The sequence below is a fragment of the Typha latifolia genome, chromosome 15 (assembly GCF_019914945.1).
Source record: "Typha latifolia isolate L0001 chromosome 15, TyphaL0001v2, whole genome shotgun sequence".
Lineage (NCBI taxonomy): Eukaryota > Viridiplantae > Streptophyta > Magnoliopsida > Poales > Typhaceae > Typha > Typha latifolia.
Genome location: NC_133100.1, coordinates 9,040,945 through 9,064,538, shown reverse-complemented (window position 1 = coordinate 9,064,538; position 23,594 = coordinate 9,040,945). Strand labels below are relative to the sequence as shown.

The 23,594-nt window shown below is 41.1% G+C and overlaps 6 protein-coding genes and 1 pseudogene across 7 annotated transcripts; 3 read left to right on the top strand and 4 right to left on the bottom strand.

Moving 5' to 3' along the window:
• Positions 1-120: 120 nt before the first annotated feature.
• LOC140801819 (serine/threonine-protein kinase KIPK2-like) lies at positions 121-4,498 on the bottom strand. The gene is made up of 3 exons (XM_073157133.1): positions 4,232-4,498; positions 1,944-3,754; positions 121-1,138 (listed from the first exon to the last, which is right to left on the bottom strand). Exons 2-3 carry the CDS (start codon positions 3,545-3,547, stop codon positions 280-282), a joined length of 2,463 nt encoding a protein of 820 aa, XP_073013234.1. The 5' UTR covers positions 3,548-3,754; positions 4,232-4,498; the 3' UTR covers positions 121-279.
• Positions 4,499-5,837: 1,339 nt separating this feature from the next.
• Positions 5,838-9,826, bottom strand: LOC140801725 (probable glycosyltransferase 2). Its single transcript, XM_073156974.1, has 2 exons — positions 7,970-9,826; positions 5,838-6,074 (listed from the first exon to the last, which is right to left on the bottom strand). Exon 1 carries the CDS (start codon positions 9,358-9,360, stop codon positions 8,011-8,013), a length of 1,350 nt encoding a protein of 449 aa, XP_073013075.1. The 5' UTR covers positions 9,361-9,826; the 3' UTR covers positions 5,838-6,074; positions 7,970-8,010.
• A 321-nt stretch (positions 9,827-10,147) lies between these two features.
• On the bottom strand, positions 10,148-12,129 carry LOC140801744 (large ribosomal subunit protein P2B-like). Of its 2 annotated transcripts, none has more exons than XM_073157014.1 (4): positions 12,043-12,129; positions 11,627-11,715; positions 10,763-10,992; positions 10,148-10,424 (listed from the first exon to the last, which is right to left on the bottom strand). In XM_073157014.1, the coding sequence occupies exons 2-4, from the start codon at positions 11,712-11,714 to the stop codon at positions 10,398-10,400; spliced, it is 345 nt and encodes a 114-aa protein (XP_073013115.1). In that variant the 5' UTR covers position 11,715; positions 12,043-12,129; the 3' UTR covers positions 10,148-10,397. The 2 variants fall into 2 exon arrangements, with proteins under 2 accessions (XP_073013115.1, XP_073013116.1); XM_073157015.1 differs by having other exon boundaries at positions 11,918-12,062.
• A 135-nt stretch (positions 12,130-12,264) lies between these two features.
• Positions 12,265-14,431, top strand: LOC140802028 (protein BUD31 homolog 2-like; annotated as a pseudogene).
• Positions 14,432-15,128: 697 nt separating this feature from the next.
• LOC140801813 (uncharacterized) lies at positions 15,129-17,401 on the bottom strand. Its single transcript, XM_073157112.1, has 3 exons — positions 17,181-17,401; positions 15,992-16,067; positions 15,129-15,666 (listed from the first exon to the last, which is right to left on the bottom strand). Exons 1-3 carry the CDS (start codon positions 17,187-17,189, stop codon positions 15,305-15,307), a joined length of 447 nt encoding a protein of 148 aa, XP_073013213.1. The 5' UTR covers positions 17,190-17,401; the 3' UTR covers positions 15,129-15,304.
• Positions 17,402-18,911: 1,510 nt separating this feature from the next.
• LOC140802206 (uncharacterized) lies at positions 18,912-20,336 on the top strand. Its single transcript, XM_073157649.1, has 2 exons — positions 18,912-19,208; positions 19,423-20,336. The coding sequence occupies exons 1-2, from the start codon at positions 18,968-18,970 to the stop codon at positions 20,187-20,189; spliced, it is 1,008 nt and encodes a 335-aa protein (XP_073013750.1). The 5' UTR covers positions 18,912-18,967; the 3' UTR covers positions 20,190-20,336.
• Positions 20,337-22,142: 1,806 nt separating this feature from the next.
• On the top strand, positions 22,143-23,444 carry LOC140802215 (uncharacterized). The gene is made up of 2 exons (XM_073157658.1): positions 22,143-22,380; positions 22,649-23,444. The coding sequence occupies exons 1-2, from the start codon at positions 22,143-22,145 to the stop codon at positions 23,413-23,415; spliced, it is 1,005 nt and encodes a 334-aa protein (XP_073013759.1). The 3' UTR covers positions 23,416-23,444.
• Positions 23,445-23,594: the final 150 nt, after the last annotated feature.

The window sequence follows — 23,594 nt, the reverse complement described above, 5'->3', positions numbered from 1 at the left end:
AAGATTTTCTCAATCTTTATATTCAAGACAACTTATTCCCTGCTAACTGCAGTTTATTTACAGCCCGGAAGTCTAAAAGGTGGATCACACTCTCGGGTGCTAACATTGCTTAGACATCTCTTGCATCAGAAGGGCATTATCATATTATTAACAAGGAAAGAAAACTTACGTAATATAAGGATATATATTTACATCAACAGCTATCAGTTACAACAACGAGAAGCTTGAGAAATGGGCTGGCAACAGCTCCGACATACTCCTCTCCAAGCAGAAAATTTGCTAGAAAATCTCGAACTCCACTTCCTCTTCACTAGTCCTGAAATCGAGACATTTACCTTCTCTTTTCTTGCGCACTGCTATTGGAGTCCCAGGATCAAATCTTCTTGGTGTCTCAGGTGGTGCAGCACAACGTATCAAGGCCCAGTTTAGCCCTTCAAAAAATTGATGCTGCTTGATCTCAGCGGCCCCTCTGATAGATCCCAACCTATTCTCTGGCTCCTTCACTAGCAATCCTCTGATTAAATCTCTAGCATGACAGCTAACATCTGGGTTCTCAGGAAAATTCAAGCTCTGAGAAACCACATTGGCCAATGTTTCCTCATTCCCAGGTCCCTTGAAAGGTGTCCTACCAAAGAGTAGTTCATAAAGGAAGATCCCATAGGTCCACCAGTCGACAGAACTTCCATGCCCATCTCCTCTTATAATCTCTGGGGCGAGGTACTCATGGGTGCCAACAAATGAGTTTGAGCGTGCATCAGTGGGCTCAACGACAAGTTGCGGAAGTGGGTTTACCTGGTTTCCTATGTCAGATTTAAGCTTCCTCGTCTTGGGTGCAATGGAAGACACCGATCGAGGTGTGAAACAAGAAACCTGAACCCAAGATGGTTGAAGGCATAGAGGATCAATGCAGCTATTTTCGGCACAGGGTCCTGATAGCCTATTCTCATGTTCTTCTATTCCTACAGATGAGGAACTGAGAAGCATTGGGTGTACTGAGCACCTCAGAGATAAGTCAAAATCAGAGAGCATGATGTGGCCATCTTCGCGTACAAGTATATTTTCTGGTTTGAGATCACGGTAGATCACACCTAACATATGTAGATACTCCAAAGCTAGGAGGACTTCTGCAACATAGAACCTGAAAAATGAATGCACCAGGTTATGTGTGGCTTTGAGATTACAACATAATGAGCATTGCAACAGAAGATGCATATATTAATAGTGACTATTTTGATAATGTACACTGCAAATCCAGTAAACAAAAATTAAAAACTGTGGATGCCAGCATGAAGGAATAAGAACTTCCAAGGTATGTTGCAGACATTGTTTACCAATAATCTTCAAAAGAGATGAGCAACAAAGGACTGCTATTATTTTGCATAGGATAGTCAATCAGTTTGGGGGACACTTGTCTGGATAAATGCGCTGACTAGAGACGAAGTGAAACCAATCAAGGAAAAGTTGACTAGAGAACAAATTTTGTCTGGATTTCACAAGCAACTGTTGTTGAACAGGAAGCAATTACAAATTATTCACAAAAACCCAGTCAATAAATATTTCATTCAGATGTTATATATCATTAAAAAAACCATATGAATAAAAGTTAAGATTAATAAGCCTAATGGGTCTGTTAATTCCAGATTATATTCATGCTAAGTAGCACATCTACTTTCCAGATAGTGAGGAATATTCAATATGTTTGATTAACTTTGACAGATTCTCTAGAAACCTGAAAACCATGCATAATTCTGACAGTTCATTGATTGGTACATGGCTCTTTAGAAACCATGCATAAAACAGTTAATCTAGAAGAACACAATCAAAAGAATGAAAAACAATGGCAATATGGGTTACCTCCAGAATGGATTCAGATACTTAGGAAAAGCTTACCCCATAGATAAATGCATCTTGTTAAAATGCAATAAATAGTTCAAGGTATCTACCTGGCAGCTGGCTCAGAGAAACATCTGCCAGATTGTTTCTGTCGAAGGACATGCAGATCACCACCTGGACAGTACTCCATAACTAAACATGAGAGATTATCTGTCGTAAAATGAGCATATAGGGTCGGAAGGAATGGATGATCTAGCATTTGCAATATTTCCCTCTCGGTTTGTGCTCTCAACATCTTTTTCCTGCTAACGAGGAAGTCGATATCCATCACCTTCAATGCAAATAAGCAATCTGAACCAATCAGCTCCGCTAGGTACACAGAGCCGATATCTCCGGAACCAAGCCTTTTGAGAAGCTTAAAGTTCTTCAATCCTAAGCTTCCTTGTTGCATCACTACGTGGCGGATAGCTACCCATTTTACATCTTTTGACATGTGAGGCTTGCTACCATTACCACTAAAACCACTGTTACTCTCATCGCTGAAACTTGTGCTGCTGCTATAATCACCAATGCTGCTTTTAGAACTTTGGGAGCACTCGCCTTTTTCCCTTGATCTCGTGCATTCATTCAATTGTGCACCAACTGCTCCACCATAACTAGGGCTGTTTGAACATAAAGCAGGCTTGCTAACACGACCGGTAGTTGTCTCTGCACCTACAGAGCTAAATGTATTTGTACCACTGGAACCAGGAGAGAGAGGCATTTTTTGACAACCCAATTTTGTTTCATTGGAAAGGGAATCTGATTTTTTGAGTTCCCCACATCTACTGGAACTAGGTACTGGAACTGGTTCTGGTTTCACTTTCTTCTTAATACAGGTCTTGTTCTGCTGTAGAGGCTTGGTCAGGTGTGACCGTAACATTGGTTTGCTTGAAGCAGCACGTGTTTGGGAGCTAGCAGGACAAGATTTTGAAACAGCTTTTCCTACCATTTCTGCTTCTCCCACAGCACTAGAATTCTTGCTTATTTCTGTAGATTTACTGCTGAGCACATCTTGGATTCTGATCTTCGGAACCCTGGTCGAGATGGAGGTTACAGAATGCAGAGAATTAGCTGCATTTTTGTTAGTTGACCCCAATTTATGCACTTGCTTGAATTCGGCGGCTCCTTTTGATGAAGTTGCTACACTTTTTTCAGGCACAATACAATTTTCTACCAATTTTCTTTTTCCCTCATCTTGCAAATTATCAGATCCACTGGGTTGGACCACCACAGAGTCATAAAGCCTTTTTATTTTTCCAGCTTCAGAAACACCAGACAATCCAATCGGCTTGGACAGTCTCTTCATTGCAGCCATCTCCGATGCCTGGGAAATGCATAATCTTCTTAGTGCCTGTTTCAAGGTCACAGATTCAGTTATCCCGGCTCCTGATGTTTGAGATATACCAACTTGTAGTGGCTTCTTACAGGCATTCTTCCGCAGCAAGTCTACTCCTGTCTGATGAGAAGGGGCAAGAACCTTGGACGACGCCCTTAGGTCAATCGCCTTAAGAAGCTGACCAAGATCATCATCTTCCACCAGATACTCATGTAACGCACTATCTCGTTCCACAGCTTTCACCTTGACACGCAGTGGATTGGAAACATTAAAGTGAACCAAATTCAGTTCTTCATTTGATTCAACAATCTCAGAAGTATAGCTGGATGATGCCATTTCTGGCAGTGGCTCAATCAGCTACCCAAATAGACAAAATCTTACAGCTAGAGTACAAATACAATTATTAGCCCATCTTCAACGAGCCACCTGATGCTGACAATGCAACATTGGAGACACCCTTAACATAAGCTTATCCAGGCTTAACGGATACTGTACTTGAAAGGAATGCATAACACGTTTCCGCATAAAAAATTCATCATATTCCTGCAAGATGAGATAGCAACACATCAACAATGGGAGACATGGCAATGTCCTAGATACCTAAGAAGCACATAAATGGCTGACGAAACCTTGAGATTCCGATGCAAATCTTACTTGAACCAGAACATGAAAGCAGAACTAAGAGTCTACATAGCAGTAACTTCGGTTTCCTTATTTTACCCTTAGTCTATACTCAGCATAAAAACAAAATCTTTAAATTCATACAGAAACACAACGAAACCGAAAAGAAGAAGAAGAAGAAGATTTGCAAGCATTACAAGCGATTTTTTCACCCTCAGTTGCTTAAAACTTTAAAACAAAAGATCAATCTAACCTTAGATCAACTAAATGTGCAACAAAATGAAAGCTTTAAGAAAGAGAAGACATCTGGTGAAGACCAAAAATTTACCAACGGAAACTAGTAAAAGAGACGTAGAATCTGTACGGGAGAGTAAGAGCGAGAGGGAAGAGAGCCATTACCAGCAAAAGAGTCCACCAGTGACGCGACCGAGAGCCCGAGAGGGATCGGAGAAGAGAACCGGTCCGAGAACTCAGAGAGCGACGGAAGAACCCTCAAACTAGGGTTTGGATCGGAGAGGGAGGAGGGTGGAGGTTTAACTAGGGTTAGGGTTTGATGGAAAAGCGGCAGAGAGGAACGCGCATCACGAGGAAGAGCACAATAGTAGTACGCTGCACTGTGAGCTATGTGATAAAATTTAAGAAAAAGGAAAATAGTAAAAATTAAACTGCAAGAGGAAGAGTGCATGACTGATGACAGACCACCTCTTATTACTCCCGCAGGGTGTGGGCCCACCCACCGGCATCCCTGGACCCTGGTGTGGGTGCTAGAAAGTAGAAAATAAATGGGACCTACGTTTGTATAAATTACAACCTTTGCCACCGTAGGCGTACTCCACATATAAAACTAACTTTGAGAAGTCCGTGTTCCTTTTTATTTTATTTTTTTTGCTTATTTACGCACAGCCACTGGGAATATAAACTTTGAATTTAAGGGCGCGGCGCGCCAAAGTAAACCCAATCTCCGGCATCTACGGAGCTAGCTATCGTGCAGTGCACGTCTTTCAAACAACAAGTACACGCTGTTATCTTGCTCAAATTTTGAAAAGTATTTATATTTCCTTTTAAATATGATCAAGTTTACGAAATATATATTTTAATACAGTAGCTCATATTCAATGGCGTACCAAGATACAGATCATCTATGTCACCCAATAGAAAGCCTCTCTAGTTGTTTCCTTTCACAGAAAAACTAGAGCTAAGTTTAGAAAGGAGTTTGTTTGTGTGATTGATTACCGCAGCTAAAGCTGCTAATAAAGAACTTTGGCTTTGGAATTTCCCACTAGTCCAATCTTTCAACAGCTTCCTGCTGCTTCCTAGGGCAAGGTAGATATCATAATACCTCCTCGCTAAGTACTTTATATGTTTTAAAGTACATCCAATCACGACAATCAAGAGAGTAATTAATGCTATATAATACTACTTTTTGCCATAAGAACAAAGCAAATCATGTCGTGCTGGTACAAATTTAGCAGACAGGCTTATTACTTCGCCCCTTGCGAACTTTCGATGACTGGTTTAAATCAGCAGCTTTTCTCGACCTCTGGTCCTTCCAAAATCCTAGAGAGGATTCTGCTATATAAGATCGTCCACCTTGACCCCGAACAACACCACTGGAAACTTTCTGATGACTATGACAGATTACCATCAAGTGCATAGATAGCCCTATTTATTTCAAATCTATATAGCTAAGCCACGTCATCAGTAAGATCAAACTCTCCATCACCTAACTAAGCAGAGTCAACATTGCTGGGAAACAACTTTGTTACTACAATCATTACCGTTCCAGTATTGCCTCACTGGGATGGCACAGAATCATCAATGCACCCACCATAAGCTGTCAGTCTGTCACACTTTCAATCTTTAAATAATTCAAATCAGATGGCCGTTCTGATCTGTTACCAAACAACAGCAGCCTTATCTATGAGGAGATTGCAAATTTTGATGCCAAGTAATAGTTGAGTCGTGCAATTACCCTTAACTAGAAATGAAGAAATAAAACGGGGAATTTGGAATCACAGAGACCCTTGTTATATTTCAGCAGTACTTGATATCAGCAATTTTACATCTTCCTTCTATTGTTACAAAGCAAAGTACAACATCGAGCTCCTTGACAAAAATTTCAAGCAGTACATTTGGCAATTGCTCATAAGAGTTCGCGAGGGATCTTCATGTCAAGTGAACAAATAATTACCAAGACGGTCATTTAAGGATCTGTGACATAGACAAATTTATGCACGTCGGCCTGTAAGGTTACCAAATAAGGTTAAGCTTTTACTCAGGAAAAAAATAAAATAAACATGTTCAATCAGAGACAAATAAATGAATGATTATGATCAAGCAAGCTACTTGCTTGAGATGTAAAGTTACTATCACCTGTTTCTTCAGCAATTTATGCAAATGATCAAGTAGTACTGCATATATATCAATGGTATTTGAATGGGAAAAAGAAAACCTTATAATCGATCGTAGTGATTTACAGTGATTCAAGCCTATACTTGTCCATGATAAATATCACCGCTTGCTTACATTTAACAATAAATTGAACGCAGGGAGGATGAAAGGTACATGCTCGCTGAAAGTGAGGACCAATTCCACTAATCATACTTGTTTACGAAGGGACTAAATTCATCACAAACAAAGAGGAGTTCCAATGAAGACATTGCCTTACAGTTTTTTTACCCATAATACCGCAAGGAGAGAAATAGATACTGCAGTGAGAAAAGGAAAAGAAAAAAAAGTACTACACCATCAATCTACTAAGATTCTATTTTAGGATGTAAGTCAGCATCTGATCCATGGAAGCATAAGACTTGTAAGCTTCCATTTTCCAATGGATATTTTCCAGGGATGTCAATATTGAGTATCCAATGTCCAGTAATTTATAGATTTATGTGTACCTAATATATGTATGCAAGGATGCATAGAAATTAATCTGATATTCTCATTGCTCCTTAATTTTGTGAAATCTCAGAAACATATATAAACTCTTAAATGTTGGATGGTAATATTTTATGCAGGTATAGAAAATGTCAACACATAATTTTATCAATTGAAGAGTTTACTGTGTCTAAGCAAACAAGATGCTAAGAGAAAGACTACCTTGATCTCCTGCCAAACCATCAGTACCAAGAGGAGACCTTTGAGAGTCCGAGACCATGTGAAATGGAAAAACAAGTGTTTGGAGGAGATTTATATCTTATCAATTACAAAATTGAGATATGGAACACAATATTTGTGTTCCTCTCATCGAGCTACTATTTTAACAAATTTACTACTAACAGTTAAATAACTTTTAATATATTCATTTTTGATTCATTTCAACTTCTCACGTACCTCCTTTGTTCATTTAGACACTCTATTTAGATGAGTAAGTAGCATTTAGCAGAAGGCATCTGTAAAGATCTAAAAGTACTTATGTAGTTATGTCAACACAAGTATCTTGGTATTAAAAAGGGGTCAGGCAACCAGACAGCTTCCTTAAGGAAAGCTGCTGAGAGGATGCTTCAATGACCACTAGAATAACATCTGTTCCTGAACTGATATTAGATGGTGCTAAACTGAGATCAAGCTTTAAGATAAATGTTCTCCTTGTGTTGACAAATTAGTAATAGTTTCATTTTCTGAGAAGGGAAGATGTGGCCGGGAACCTAGACCTCTCTGTCTGCCTGCATCCTAGGGTCTGGAGGCTGCCCTGTTAGGTATCTGCCTCTTATGATCTCCAAGTTTAATGACATTGTTCAAATATGGACACATGAAAATATTATAAAGACAAAAGAAAATCTCTCTACAGATGCTACCTAGTACCATTTGAGAATTGACATTGTTAAAGATGCACCTGTTTGTACTATTCCAGAAAAATTCTCACCATGAACTAATGATCAAGAGCGTCTAGCATTTCATAATAAAAGAATAGACTACAGTTAGGTGGTCATGAACTGAAAATAAAATTGACATGTATTTCCTTTCCCTTCTACTTAGAGAATTCCATTACAAGAAGAGAAACCACTCTTACAAAATCCTTCCACAAAGTGTAACTATCATACTCTAGAAATAACAGTTAAAATCCAATTCTTGGTAGTAAAAGATGAAATAAACTTAAAGAACATCCTATTGCACAACAAATGCCATAAACCTGACCTCTAAAAGCAGCAGAATTCAGTTGCAGCAGGCCGGAAAGCTCATCGAGTGGTTATTCTCGCTTCGAGATTCAGGTGTTCTTTCACCTCCAGAGGGTTCGCCGTCTGATTCCTGATCCTCTTAATCTTGGGGCTCAACAGCGCCCTGTGTGCAAATCCATAAAGCCTGAGCACTTGGTTATCCGCAAAATTGAACGCTCTCTCCATGCTATTAAGGCACCTTTCCACCGGGTAATCCCCGTAGCTGCCGCATGGCTTACAACCGACGAAATGGGTAACAAACGGCCACCTCTCGTCCCCGAGCCCCGGGTGGTGCTTCTCTATCATCTCCTCATACTTATCCACCAATCCAGCCCAGAAGCCATGGAGATAGTAAGAATTCTCCACATATACCTGATCCACCCACTTATCCTTCTGCGAGAGGAGGAGATAGATAAGCGCAGATTGGTCGTCGGCCTCAAACGCCGGCCGCCCCTTGAGATTAGCAGTAAGAACTTTCCCTGCCTCATCGCGGATAAATCCCTTCGGGCCCATCGGAGCCCAGACATCGAGCAGATCGAGCGACCACTGGCAATTCCGGAATAAGAAGCTGCCGGTGTTAAGCGCGATCCAAGAGTGCTGCTCGAATAGGAGATCCGGATAACCATGGATAACGAGGTTGTGCTTATCGTACCGAGATAGCGGGATCTCGAACGCCATGTCGGTGAATAACGCGTCGCTATCCATCCACCAGATCCACTCCACCTCCGGGTGGGATAGCATGAGCTTTCGGATCAAAGGGAGCTTCGCCCAGTAACCCGCGAGTTCGCGGTCGAGGTGGGCCATGTTGTACACGATCTCAATGCCATGGAGACGGCAGTAGTCGATCTTGTTCTTGATGGCCTTGAGAAGGTAGTGGTCGCCCATGGGATTATCGCACGGGTTTGGTGGAGATCCGGTAACGAGGAGTATCCTCGACTTCCCACCCGAAACCCGGTCAGGGAAGCCGGGGTTTTGGATGAGCCAACGCCGGCGCTGCTCGTCCCAGTCCGAGATCCTGGGGCCGAGGGTGTAGTTTTTGGCGGGGGGGACGGAAGTGGAGTTCAGGGATTGGGGGAAGTCGAGGGCGTCGTCCGGGTCGGAGTCGGAGCGGATCTCGCGGAGGATCCGGTCGATGTCTTCGATGACCTTGGAGTCGGCGTCGGACGAGGAGGCGCCGCCGAGATTGCCGACGCCAATGGTGCCACGTAGGACGAGGATGGTGACGAAGCCGCAGAGGACGGTGATCTTGAGGTTGTTGAAGGTCTTCTGGATCTGACGGCCGCGGGGAATGCGAGATCGGACAGTCGGGAGGTTGGACCGGTGGTCCCTCGTGGAACCGCCCTTGTACCCGATCCCTTCTTGCCCCATCATGAATTGAGAGGTGTCTCTCTCTTGCTTTCCTTCTAGTCTGCGTTTGTTTTATGTCTCCTTCCTGGATCTGCTACAGCCTACAGGGGACTGCTCAGATATGTACTCGGGGAAGGGGAGGAAGAAAGGGTGGTTAGCTGGATCCTTTGAGGAGGAGAGGGAGGAGAATGGGAACTCGGTTCGGTAAAAAAGGAAGTACGTGGCAGATTTAGGACCGTCGCGGCTCTGTTAAAAATTCAACAGATTAGTTTAGGACATAGCTTTAGGATTCGTGTTGGGATCGTCGTGATGAGAATGCTCGGGGCACGACATGGAAGCCGGCTGTCGGCAGTTGACTAAACTGATCGGTGCAAAATATTATCGGGTGCTGGTAAGATCGTGCGAATCTCTAGTCTTTCAACGCAGGGTGGGACTTATTTGATTTGGATATTTATCGATAATTTATTGTTGAAACGTGAACACATGCACTTGTTCATACGAATTGTAACCAATTTTAGTACAAAATATCTTCTGAATATCTTTATATTTTATGAGACAATTTCAAATGTAAATTTAACAAAATTTACAGACTACATTTTGCACTTCATCTATGGAGGACAATCCTTCTCAAAATCGAATAATTGGAACAGGTTACAAAAGTTGAGACCTGTCAGATTTAGCAAACTTGCACTACTCCACAAGCAAAAGCTTGATTCTTGTCATACAAAGCCAGTTTCATAAGAAAACAATAACCTGTAATTTTGATGATAAAGTTAATTAAATTAAGATTCAACCACACGAAAATGCCACATTAAACCAAGTAAGAAACTAATAATCATATCCGTAGGTCACCAAACTGGCTCATAAAAGCAAATTCTCATTCCAAAACAAACTAACAATATGAACCTCCTTGTGACTCACTGCAATACAATAGAGTTACAGGCCCGGTGCCTCATTTAGACAAGAAAAAAGAAAAAGAGGGATAAGCTAAACTGAAGCTCTATGATAGAAATTTTAGCATATTGCTCGTCGCCCTGGATGCTGGCAATAGTTCCAACTACTCAGTCGAACAAACTGAAGCCCATATCCTGCATCAAGTTGATCAAATTTATCAGCAATACATCTTATCAGATGGAAAGCTCAAAGGCTGACATTTCTTAATTCAGAGTTTCAAACATGACCATGCAAACAGGTATATGCTAGATTAGTCAAAAAAGCCTGGGATAGTGTGAAAGAATTTGTTGCACTAAAAATCCAGTTTAGAGGAGGCAAGAATCTGATCCTGGTCTTTCAAGGAGCATATGAGGGATAAGTGAGTATAATTGCCAAAAAGCACAAGTTTCAAACTAGAATATGATATTTGTAGAATTACTAACAAATAATCCATAAACAAACAGAAGATTGTATCCATAAACGAGCATCTTACATCATCAGATTCTTCCTTCTCTTCCACTTTCTCTTCTTTTTTGGCCTCTGCTGCAGGAGCTGCTGCAGCAGCACCACCTCCAGCAGGAGCAGCCACCGCAATGGCAGCACCACCGCCAGAAGGCACTGAAGCAAACTTTTCCCTCCCAGCGGCAATAAGTTCAGTTATGTCTTTACCTTTAACTTCAGCTAGAAGGAACTCAATCCGATCTTCATCAGCTTCAGCTCCAACTGGTTAAAAGAGGAAACACCATTTAATTTTACCAAGAGACATAACATCATAAAAAATAATCCCAAAACTCTCAATTTATTAAAGTTCACACGTTTGTCGCATATTAGCAGCATTATCAAGACAATCAGCAACACATTTCTGAGAAAACTAATGAAAAGCTCCATTTTTGTATTTGGTTCAATATTGTGAGAAATATTATAAATACTGCTTAAGTAGTTGCTTAACCCGTTAAGGCCAATATTTCTAGCAATTTCTATATACTAAGACAATCGGGAGTGAAGATTGGCTGTTTTCTTGTTGCCCTATACCCTCATATTCGATCATTTTGAATACATGAACTAAATATGAAACACTTCAATGTTCTCGTAAAAGAGATTACAGAGGCCTTATATAACAAACCCATTGGAATCAATTTAGATTGTTTAACAACAAATCTACAACCAAAGTAAACTCCTAGTACATATAGCTGTTTTTTTTTATTGAAAGGCCTAAGCCCAGATTCATTTCAACTTTAAACAGTTAATCACAAAACGAGAGATTAACAGATAACATGTGTGGTACATATAGCTATTAGAGAAAAAAAAATGATTAACCATAGATGACACTATAAACGAACAGAGGAAAGAAAAGTACCTGATTCTAAAATAGCCTTCAGATCCTCGGCAGATGGGGTAGTGTTTCCCCCCAAAACAGCAAGCAGATAAGCAGCAATAATCTTCATCCTAAGCAAATCAAAAACAAATATTGGAAGAAGATATCACGTGTAGTTATCAGCAAAACAAATATTCTACTGCATAAAGGTATAGCAACACAAACTAAATATTCTCTTAAAGAACCATATGAATCTAATAGTATCGCACGGAAACAAAATTAAGAAACTACGACATACATATATTACGAACACAAAGGAGCCAAATTACATACTTGTTAAGAAAGAGAAAACAGATCTACAGTGTAAACTTAGCAACAATCGGGATTCCCAGAACAAGTTAAACACGAGAATTAATGGAGAAAGAGAAGAAGTAGAGAAGAAAAGAGATGGAGATTACTTGAAATAATAAAGATCGCCGCCGCCGAATGTGCAGAGAAATTTAGATGCAGAGGAGGGTATCGACTAGGGTTTGCACACAGGAAGGGGAGCCAGTAATGAACTATATATTAGACTCTTAGGGTGCCATCTACACCGTCCGTAGTGGATCAAACGGTCCACATTCGATCATTGCCGCGTTCGCTAAGTTCTTTAAATCAGGACCGCGAGTTTTGCAATCAACGAATGCGATTAATTGTGTTCTCTGATAGCGTCTCCTGACTTTCTCTCGTTACTCCTTTGTAACGACCCTCTTCTTCTCCGCCGATTCGCATATGAATCCTAAACCTAGCCCGGGAGATCATCATATTAGTGGTAATCGCAGACTTCAATCCTACTAATTCGACATGATCTTACCTCTTTGTTCGAATTGAAACCTTGGCCCCATTGATGTTCGCTGTACATCTTAGATCCTCGTGAATCGATGACTTTTAGTGGTTTTTTTCTCAGTTTGTATGCACTACTTGTTTGGAAATATTTGACCTTTGCAGCTCACCAATTCTGATCGCTTCATGCAATTTGAGTTAGAGTTGTTCGAGTTCTTTTGAGATTTTTGAGATTGTTAGTTTGCACTCGAAAGTTTTGAAAATGCATAGTGTGGCGATACAATCAGGGTATTACTTTCTCATGGATATATTTTCCTTAATTTTTACTTACCATTGTCACATTCATGTATTCTTTGGTGTTAGAACGCAACCTTTTTTGCCTTTGCCAAATATCCAGCTTTCCTCAGGCAACTATTGTTAGTAGGATTATTGTTTCCTTGCATGAGTACTTATGCATGTAATGAATTATCCTTTTCAGAACGGCTTAATATATAGTTTTTGTTGCATATGCAGATCAATATTAACTATTTGAAGGCATAAGGTGGAAATAAGTTCTACAATATGCCTAAAATAAAGACGAGCCGCGTGAAATATCCAGAAGGATGGGAGCTTATTGAGCCTACCGTTCTTGACCTAGAAGCAAAGATGAGAGAAGGTTCTTAAATATTTCATGCTCATAATTAGTTGTGTAAATAGTTAAATGCTATGCGTATAACATGTTCCATGCTGATATCCAATTAATCACGGAACAGCCGAAAATGATCCACATGATGGGAAGAGAAAATGTGAAGCACTGTGGCCGATCTTCCAAATTGCTCATCAGAAAAGTCGCTACATATATGACCTTTACCATAGAAGGAAGGAGATATCAAAGGAGTTGTATGAATTCTGCCTCAATCAGGGATATGCAGACCCTAATCTGATTGCCAAATGGAAAAAGGTAGACTTCTACTGCTATATTTAAATCATCCTATATAGGCTTTGACAACTCACGTATCTATGATTGCCCTAAGATATCTAAACAGGAAACCTTGATTCAATTCTTTTAACTTATGTTGTGCTTTCAGTTGTTTGGTTAACAAATCTATGTAAATACTGTTGACAAATAGCAACCAAATATGACACTGAAGAACTATAAAAATGTTTACATATGTGTTTATCTTTGTGCCTATAAATATTTAAATATATATACTTGTAGCATCTAGCATGACCAGATTTCGTCTTACTATTATTTGGGCAAATTTAGAGTACATTATCCCTGTGAAGAGGTACTTTTTTGGTGTCTTAAGCTTTTAGAAACCTTGTATATGGGAAACTCTTTTGTATTAACCATCTAATATTTTCCAGCCTGAGATGAATTTGTTCGACCAATGGACGCACATTCTTCTGATATAATTTGGCATTCATATCAGATCCAAAGGCTTATATTCCAGTTCAGAAAGGCTTGTGAATGGAATAATGGACACGTAATTAGTTGCCTTTTTTTGGAACTAGTTAAGAGGCTCTTCTTATATCAAGAGGCTTGCAATTGGAAGATTTATATGACACTAAATATTCCCCAATTCTCCTATTTCAGTTCTACTGATGTAGTCGCTACGTAATATGGGTGCTTCTATCCTTGTCCTTCTAAATAATTTATCACCCCTTTTTTAACTTCTGTCCTGAAATATCTCTTTTGCTTTTTTCACTTTACATTCTCAAATGATGCTGGTTTTTTTCTTGACCATATGCAGCCTGGTTATGAGCGACTTTGCTGCCTTCGCTGTATGCAAACACGAGATCACAACTTTGTCACCACATGTGTCTGTAGGGTTCCTAAACATCTGAGGGTAGAAAAGGTTATAGAATGTGTTCATTGCGGATGCAGGGGTGTGCCAGTGGTGATTGAGGGTTGTGTTCGAGCATATTTGCTCCTATGTATCTCCTTTCAAGAAACCTGCTACTGGACACAATATGTAATTTTAAGCTGTTGCAGAAAAGGGGGAAAAAAACATGCCTTCCCATGCCTAGTTGGTGTTTGCGTCATGCAAACTATGTCTTGGCTTCTGGTTTCATTTTCTTTTTTGCTTTTCTTTTTAATCTCAAAACCTGCTGTAGGGAAAATGCTGCCAGGTGCTTAATCCAAAATAGATGAATAAGTCGTTCTTTATTATTGGATTTGGATAGGCTGTGATTTTGTCTTGGTGCCAGTCCCATGAGGCATCTAACAACAACCATCTAACTGATCAACTTCCTGGTTCAAGTGGAATTCTGACCTACTTTACGTTCTACTTTTGATTGTTAATCGTAAAATGAGTTTCAATATATTTTCATACTTCAGCAACAGATCTACTCTACTTTGTCATATTTGCCAATTTCCCTAAAGAACTGTAATGAACTTAGAGCATCCTTCTACCCTTGTAGCTACTAAAAAGAATCATTTGCATCTAATTTTTTTTGGAGAATCTGGTTTCTTTCCCCGTACGTTACTCAGCAATGAGCGAATTCCCCTATTAAAAGATATAACAAAAACAGATTTAAACGACTAATCTTGGCGGCCAGTTGGTTAATATACTCACTTGCAAACCAGAACGGTTCAGATTTAGCTAGCTCCCTCTACCAAACAAGATGATCTGAACGTGGATCAGATTTAACTAGTCCCAGATGATCTTTGAAGGGTGTGGTGCAGCATGAATTATGAATCAGTTTTGCCTTGCATCTCATATCAATGACACTGTGACAATTATTTCAGGAGGCTTTAAATAAGAACGTTCTTGACAACTAATTCCTTAATGTGGCCACACACACTGCACTCACACATAAAGTGCTAAATTATTTGCATGAGCATACTGCTGCTAAAAAGGTCAGAGGATTTTCTACATGAAGATGCACATGGTTTTAGAGCCAGCAATGTAGCTATCATGCAGTAGCAGAGGCAGTAGGAGGAAGAACATCGTTGTTTGCAGCAGGAGCTGCATTTTCTGTTGCAGCAGGAGCTGCATTCTCTGTTGCAACAGTAGTTGCATCATCTGTTGGAACAGGAGCTGCAGTCTCCTTCACAGCAGGAGAGGAATCCTCGGTTGCAGCAGGAGCAGCATCCTTGTTTGCAAGAGGTGAATCCTCGGTTGCAGAAGAAGCAGCATCCTTGTTTTCTGGTTCGACCTCCCAAAAGATAGTCTTCTTCCCTGTCTTTGATACAGTCTCTAGAACTGCATCAGGTTTTACATTGCCTTTTACAGTCACCTTCTGCTCCTTCAGGTCCACATCAAAGGACTCAACACCTAAGGAAATGAAAAGAGGCATTATTACAAAGGTACATAATTGAAACCTTAAATGGAACTTTTTTGTTGCCTTAATTTACATTATGTAACCAATTCTCAAACATATGACATGTTGCCAAGCCGCAGAGTATTTGTATGGAATCATGATATACAACTTGAATGTCCTACTTACCAAAGAATACTTCCATACTTGAAATAAGTGATACATAAGTCACAAGAACATATCGGAAAGAATTTTGCAATTCTTGTTGAACTAACTTGTGGGGATAAAACCTGTTTGCTCAAAACAAAAGTTGCAACTGAATATATATTATAAGGAACCTACCTTCCATTTTGGTGAGCGCCCTCTTGACAGCTCCAGCACAACCTTGACAGGACATAGTAACCCTCAGGACAACTGTCTGCAAAATGATCCAAACATAAACATCAATGACAAGTTTAAGTATCACTGGAATTGTTCTCCAACACAACAAAACCGTCGTGCTTTGTTATTGCTTCTAACATGGAAAAACAGAAAGTCGATCAGTACAACCTTTTAATCTTAAAAAGGCGGAGAGGGACCATTATCAAAGGCTGTTCTATGTGACAGAAGGAAATAAGCAGTCTCTTATTCTGACATGATTAGCGATATTCCAGAACAAAACTCAGAAAACCACCACGAAAATATAGATGTCAATTTTTAAGCAATAAGCTATAAGAAAGATGTCAATAGAGAGATGCCAAATGTTGAGCGGGCATGTTATATGAAATAAAGGTCAAGAAAGGTCCTGTTACATGGAATTCCACTGAAATAAGGTGCCATCTCAATGAGTGCATGTTAAAAGCTAATAATTTCCTCACTTGCTTTTCTAGTTCAACTATGTGTGGCAAATAATCTCAGTAGACTGAGCTTAAGTATAGCATTTTACTGAAGCCATGAGTCTTGCTATAACAAAATTGCAGTTTTGAGAATATTGTTAGCAGACATTTGAACACTCCTATTCAATAAAAGATACAAAAAGATGTATAATTCGCAACAGTGCTACTTGTGATGGAAAAGTTGTAAAATTATTTCCAACTGCATGAATAACTCTCGTCATAGGAGCAAAATTAGCTTAAGATTAGTATCTTCCAAAGACAAACAAATTATAAAGAACCATGAAAAGAGATAGTTATTAGATATAAAACAGTACAAAGTAGACATTACTTTATGAAAACTTTTAAATTTGCAATCCCGAATCATTACCCCGACATATATATATATGTTCCCTTTTTGTTTGCACAACTTAATTATCTACTGCTATTACATTACAGGAGGCAAATTTAATATGAAAACCAACCAATAAACCAAAAAGGGGACCAAAAAGATTTCGAAGATTTTGCAGTAGAATCCTGACCCTACCAATAAAATTTCTTTCCCAACTCTATCCGTTAGTCTATAGGCATAATCCTCCGAATCTTAGAAGACATAGGAAGGAGGTACCTCGAAACCCTAAGCATCGAAGTGTAAACCGAGGCGTGCTGTAGAAAATTACCTCGGCCATGGCGTGGGATGGAACTGCTAGGTATCCGATCGAGATGCCGATCGAGAATTCCGAAGTTTAAATAGAGGAGTTGGGGAGGAGAGGAGAGTGGTGGGTAAAAGAAAGATAAAGAAGAACCCTGGAGAGTGGTTATCGTGCGCCGGATTAGGTGTAGTGCGCAGTGCGCTGGATTAGGTCCTGTCTGCTCCTCCTCCTTTTGTCGATGATCATACAACGGCCGCTCGATTCATCCTAGCTTATACGATAAGATTCGTGAGGATGGATGGCCCCCCATCGACTTCCTAACCATAGCCCATTGCCCATCATTGCCCATTGCCCAACATTGCCCACTGCCCATTGCCCATCATTGCCCATTGCCCATTGGCGTTGGTTTCTCGTACTGAAGTACAAACTTCTAGTACGAGTTCGCCAACTCTCCAATATTTGCTTTTACTTAAGCGTAAACAAAAAGAAACGACGAATCGTAGTGATTCACACTTCACTAGTGCTTGTGATTGTGTGCGTGGATTTCGACTTTTTTAGCTTTATTATAGTTGATTGCCATGATAAAAGTATATAATTCAAAAGGAGAGATCTAATCATCGTCCAACTTGGATGCAACTCTTGGACTATATGTATGCATGACTACGCGAGCGCAGAAGACATCCATCTTCGTCACCAAGCACAATCTCCACTCACTGCTAAGGCCTAAAACTAAAAGTGATCAATCCGATAAGAAAATTAATTCCTCCACTTTCTTGGAGTTTATCTTACATAGTGCTTTTTCATTAGAATGGTGTATGGATGGATATATATCCGCATTGGTCTAAACTAAATGAGGCTATACAAGAAAAGGCTGAGGAGTTACAAGGTCTAAAAGTATTCGAGTAAGATGCATGCGTACGTTGCCACGCAGATCAATCTCGTCCTCTAATATTAGTTCAAAAACGAATGCTCTCCTTAATCAATCACATCGGCCCAGCTCAAAAAAGATGTACTACCCAAGTATTGGCCCAATAGCCCAATAACTTTTGGATGTGAACTTTTTTCCTTGTGCATTAATATAAATTACGAGGCTCCACGATTAGGGAGATCTCCCGTTACTGAAAATAAACAGTACAAGAGTTTAAACCGATCGAAGCTTTTTATTAGAGATCGCATTCTACTTAATTAAGACCATTTATGTAACGCTACGTGTCACTTTTAATTAATTAAAATGTTACGCCGACGAGCGAAGACTAACTTTGACAGGAAGATAAATCAGGTAACATGCTAACACAAACACCTGGCAACCCAAAGCGGATTCTCGTACCGCGGTTCCACATGGTTTAATTTCCTCGTTTCCTAGCTAGTAAGTTTTCCGGATCATCCGTCGCCTCGGCATTGAGTACAATTACAAAATAGTATTGTTTTTTTTTATTTATCTTCAATGCTTTGAGTACATTCAATGCATGCATCCTTTGCGAGTACATAGCTAAGGATGCATCATGTATATATATTCGCATCCTCTAATTTATAGACACTTGGTACAAAAAACGCCGACAACAAACGTAGAGAAGGGAAAGCCAATCAGATGCAGGACATGCACGTAAGTTAGCCTTTCAAGCTAGGTATGGAATGTACCGCTCATACTCATGGCTAGGCAAACCTTATCATATTTTAATAGCAAGTATGAGCACCTCTTGGTCAACTCATTGGCATAAGCACTCGCCTATAAATAGAGCAGTACATGCACAACCCCATATCAACGATCCAAAAAGCCCACAGGATAAAAGGACAGTATCCATCGATCCATCCAAATGGCGAGGCCAGCATTGGGATTTATCCTGGTGAGCTCCCTCCTCCTCGTGGCCGTGGCAGTGGCTGCAGCTGCGACCCCGAAGCCAGCGAAGCCCCCGAAGCCTCCGAAGCCACCGATGAAAGTCAAGTGCAAAGAGAACAAGAAGTTGTTTCCCTACTGCTCCGGTAAACAAATGTATTGCCCCACGAGGTGCCCTCGGTCGTGTTATGTCGACTGTGCCTCTTGCAAGCCTATTTGCGGTAATTATTAAGCACATCTCTAAGTAAATTACATGTAAAAATTATATATATATATATATCATGCCGTCTCAGGTAGTTGCACGCGAACAAAGCACATATATATTGCAACAGGATAGAAATTTTTGCTATATAAGAAATCGACATAAATCTTTAACTGATAGGAAACATTATGTATTATAGCTTAAATTTATATGAATGATCTACGTTCGAGCAGTATGCAATTTGCCGGGAGCCTGTGGTGACCCCCGCTTTATCGGCGGCGACGGCAACGCCTTCTACTTCCACGGCCGCAAGGACAAGGATTTCTGCATCCTCTCCGACTCCAACCTCCACATCAACGCCCACTTCATCGGCAAGCGAAGCCCCACCATGACCCGAGACTTCACCTGGATCCAGGCCATTGCCATCCTCTTCGACGAGCACCGCCTTTATGTCGGTGTTGAGAAGACCGCTACGTGGAACGATGACGTGGATCGTCTCAAGATCACCTTCGACGGCGAGAGCGTCAACCTCCCAGAAGGCGACGATGCCGAATGGACGTCAACTTCCGTGTCGGCGCTATCGATATCTCGAACGAAGGCGGCGAATGGAGTAATAGTGACGCTGGAGGGAAGATTCAAGATCATTGCCAACGCAGTTCCGATCACGGAGGAGGAGTCTAGGGTTCATAACTATGGAATGACGTCAGACGATTGCCTCGCCCACTTGGACTTGGCTTTCAGGTTTAACTCACTCACGAGCGACGTGCATGGTGTCGTGGGGCAGACATATAGACCCGACTACGTCAACAAGTTTGACGTAACAGCTAAAATGCCCGTAATGGGAGGCGAGATCAACTTCTCATCCTCAGCTCTCTTCGCCACCGACTGTGCCGTTGCGCGATTCGGGCATGAAGCGAGTGGCATCGACTTGGTCACTGAACACGCCGACGTCACATGTTCCAGTGCCTTGGACGGCCCTGGTGTGGTGTGCAAGAAGTAATTAACTACTAGTCATCGTGCTCTCTACTAAATAAATACCACTCTCTCTCTCTCACTCTCTCACTCCCTCGAATATGTCGTTTCCCCAAAGGAAAAATAAGTAACAGTGTCGTTCATTTGCAATGTTAAATTTGTAAAATAATAACTACATCATTTGATGGTAGTCTGATGACAACGAATATAGCACCTCACTTTCTGTGTATTCTTGTTGATAATTTCGAACGTAACCAGTTGTGGATCTGATTAAGTTCATGGATTTTAAGCTATTGTAGAATACTTTTGACGGTTGTTTGAACTTAAGCCAGACCTCTCATCCACGTCGGCTGGGTTAGATTCCGGCTAGCTAGAGGTACTACGTTCAATTCTTGTTTAACTATTACGTATGCCACTTACACTTGTTCTCAGGTGTCCATCGGAACGGGCTCTTCCTCCCCTCCCCTCCCCTCCCCTCCCCCCATAACTCCTGCTGCTGTCCATGGACAAGAAGGCTCAGACCTGACTATTTTACAATAGTCTAAGTGCCTACAAATATTAATAAGCAAGAAACATATTAAAAGATTAGAAATGGGACCAGCGAATCCATGGTGTCCAACAAACAAGATCCCATCAGGCCCAACTTGGCCTTGGCACCGTTAGACTTGAAGGCACTGCTATTTGTTTCCACGATATATAAAAGGAAAATTTAATATTTATCCTAACATTAGGTAGGTTTAATATCTTTTCCTCTTAATCAACTATCACTTGTTACCGTTTTGTCGAGGAGGCGCTGTAAGGTGGTACAATCATTACACGAGAGAAACAAAAGGATATTATTGTTGTCCTGATCGAGAATACAAAAGGAAAATAAAATGATAAAGACATTTGTAACATTTATCTGAGCTTAGTCAAACTCTTTTTCATTCATACAGCTACCATGTTTTAGTCGTTCGGGATCAAAATGGGTGGGGTGCATTGTGCAAGCATGCATCGCTCCCATTAATCCCGTTAGGGCAGCGACGTCATAAAATTAAGTTATTGTCTGTGGATTATTTTTCTTAAGCATTCTTCTTTTCTTTTCTTTATTTCTTATGAGTCCATAAGCTATTCATAGATCCATCACTGTATCTTATTGTAGAACTGAAAGTAATCAACACTAAGGCGTGAACTTGGCACCTCGTTCCACTATGAAGCTCAGGAATCGTAAGCCCCGGGCAAAATCGTCCAATATTATTATATTTGTCAAGCATCGAAGGGCGGTTCCTCTATCATAAGTAAAATGTTTGCATTGGCATCTACTCATGTTACGCCGGCCCAGGCTGCTTTTGACTTCAAGAAATCCAGTAGTATGCTAAATTGCTAACACCTAGCAATAGTCGGCAATAAAGAACCTATTAATACTTCCGTAATAAACAATCTCAAAATATTCTCGTACGAAGTCTCCACATGCATGGTTTTCCTCGTTTTCTAGCAGTAGGTAGGTTTTCCGGATCACCCGACTTGTCCATCGCATTCGCCATCTTCTTATGTATAATATTAATTAAACATACCCCGTGTCCCATGACTATAATTATTCTATTATCTTCAATACTTTAGGTACCTTGAGGGCATCCTTTATTGAGCTGGATTACAAATTCTATAGCTAAGGTCTAAGGTTGCATTTATTGAGCTATGGATTCTTGGCCCACATTATTGTACAGATTAAATTATATAGGATTGCACCTCTTTCGATCCGGAAGGACATTGACTCTCAAATCGCCGACAACAAACGTAGAGAAGTGAAAGCTAATCGCATGCAGGACGTGCACGTAACCCTACACTTTCAAGGTAGAGAAGGGATATATCGAGTGTATGCTCAAATTGGCACAAGGACTCGCCTATAAATATGAGATTACATGCACAAACCCATATCATCAATCCAAGAAAGGCCATAGGATCAAACTAGACTAGCCTAGCAAGGTAATATCCATCCATTCAAATGGCGAGGCCAGGATTGATACTTTTCCTACTAAGCGCCCTCATCCTTGTGGCCGTAGCAATGGCAGCAGATGCGAACCCAAAGCCGGAGAAGCCCAAGCCTGGAAAGCCACCGAAGACTGTCAAGTGTAAAGAGAGCAAGAAGTTGTACCCCTACTGCTTCAATAAACACATGTACTGCCCCACAAGGTGCCCTTATTCGTGCTACGTCGACTGTGACTCCTGCAAGCCCGTATGCGGTAATTGAGCACGTCTCTACGTTGTTACTACGTATACACAATCTATATTATATTATTATGCATGCCTTTACATGCCCTCTCGTGCGATCTCTATTGACTGAAGTTGCATGCGGAAAATGGACGTGTATATGATAACAGAATAGTATACTTCTGCTCTCGATAATGCCATGCCATGCTGTAACACTTCTTGACGGTGAACGTAGTCACAGATAACATTGGATTTATCTACTTAATTTTGTTCGCTAACATGATACTTTTATTCGAGCAGTCTGCAATGTGCCGGGAGCCTGTGGTGACCCCCGCTTCATCGGCGGTGATGGCAACGCCTTCTACTTCCACGGCCACAAGGACAAGGACTTCTGCATCGTCTCCGACTCCAACCTCCACATTAACGCTCACTTCATTGGCAAGCGTAGCCCCACTATGACCCGAGATTTCACCTGGATCCAGGCCGTAGCCATCATCTTCGGCGAGCACCGCCTCTATGTCGGTGCTGAGAAGACCGCCACATGGGACGATGACGTGGATCGTCTCAAGATCACCTTCGACGGCGAGACTGTTAACCTCGAAGAAGGCAACGACGCCGAATGGACGTCGACTTCCGTGCCGGCGCTATCGATTGCTCGAACGAAGGCTGCAAACGGAGTAATCTTAAAACTGGAAGGAAGATTCAAGATCATAGCCAACGCAGTTCCGATCACGGAGGAGGAGTCTAGGGTTCACAACTACGGGATGACGTCAGACGATTGCCTCGCCCACTTGGACTTGGCTTTCAGGTTCAACTCACTCACGAGCGACGTGCATGGGGTAATTGGCCAGACGTATAGACCCGACTACGTAAACAAGTTTGACGTGACGGCCAAGATGCCGGTGATGGGAGGGGAGACCAACTTCTCTTCGTCCGATCTCTTCGCCACCGACTGTGCCGTTGCGCGATTCGGGCGCGATGCAACTGGCATTGACTTGGTCACCGAGCACGCCGACGTCTCGTGCTCCAGTGGCTTAGATGGCCCTGGTGTGGTGTGCAAGAAGTAATAATACCAGGTGATCGTGCTCTGTAGTAAATAAATAACACTCACTCTGTGAGAGACGTTCATGCAGTAATGTCGTTTACTGGACAATAAATAACATATAACGAATAAACATGTCATTCTTGTGTGGGTTTGATGATAACTATCAGTTGTGAGTTTGATTCGAAGTTTTGGAATAAGTCG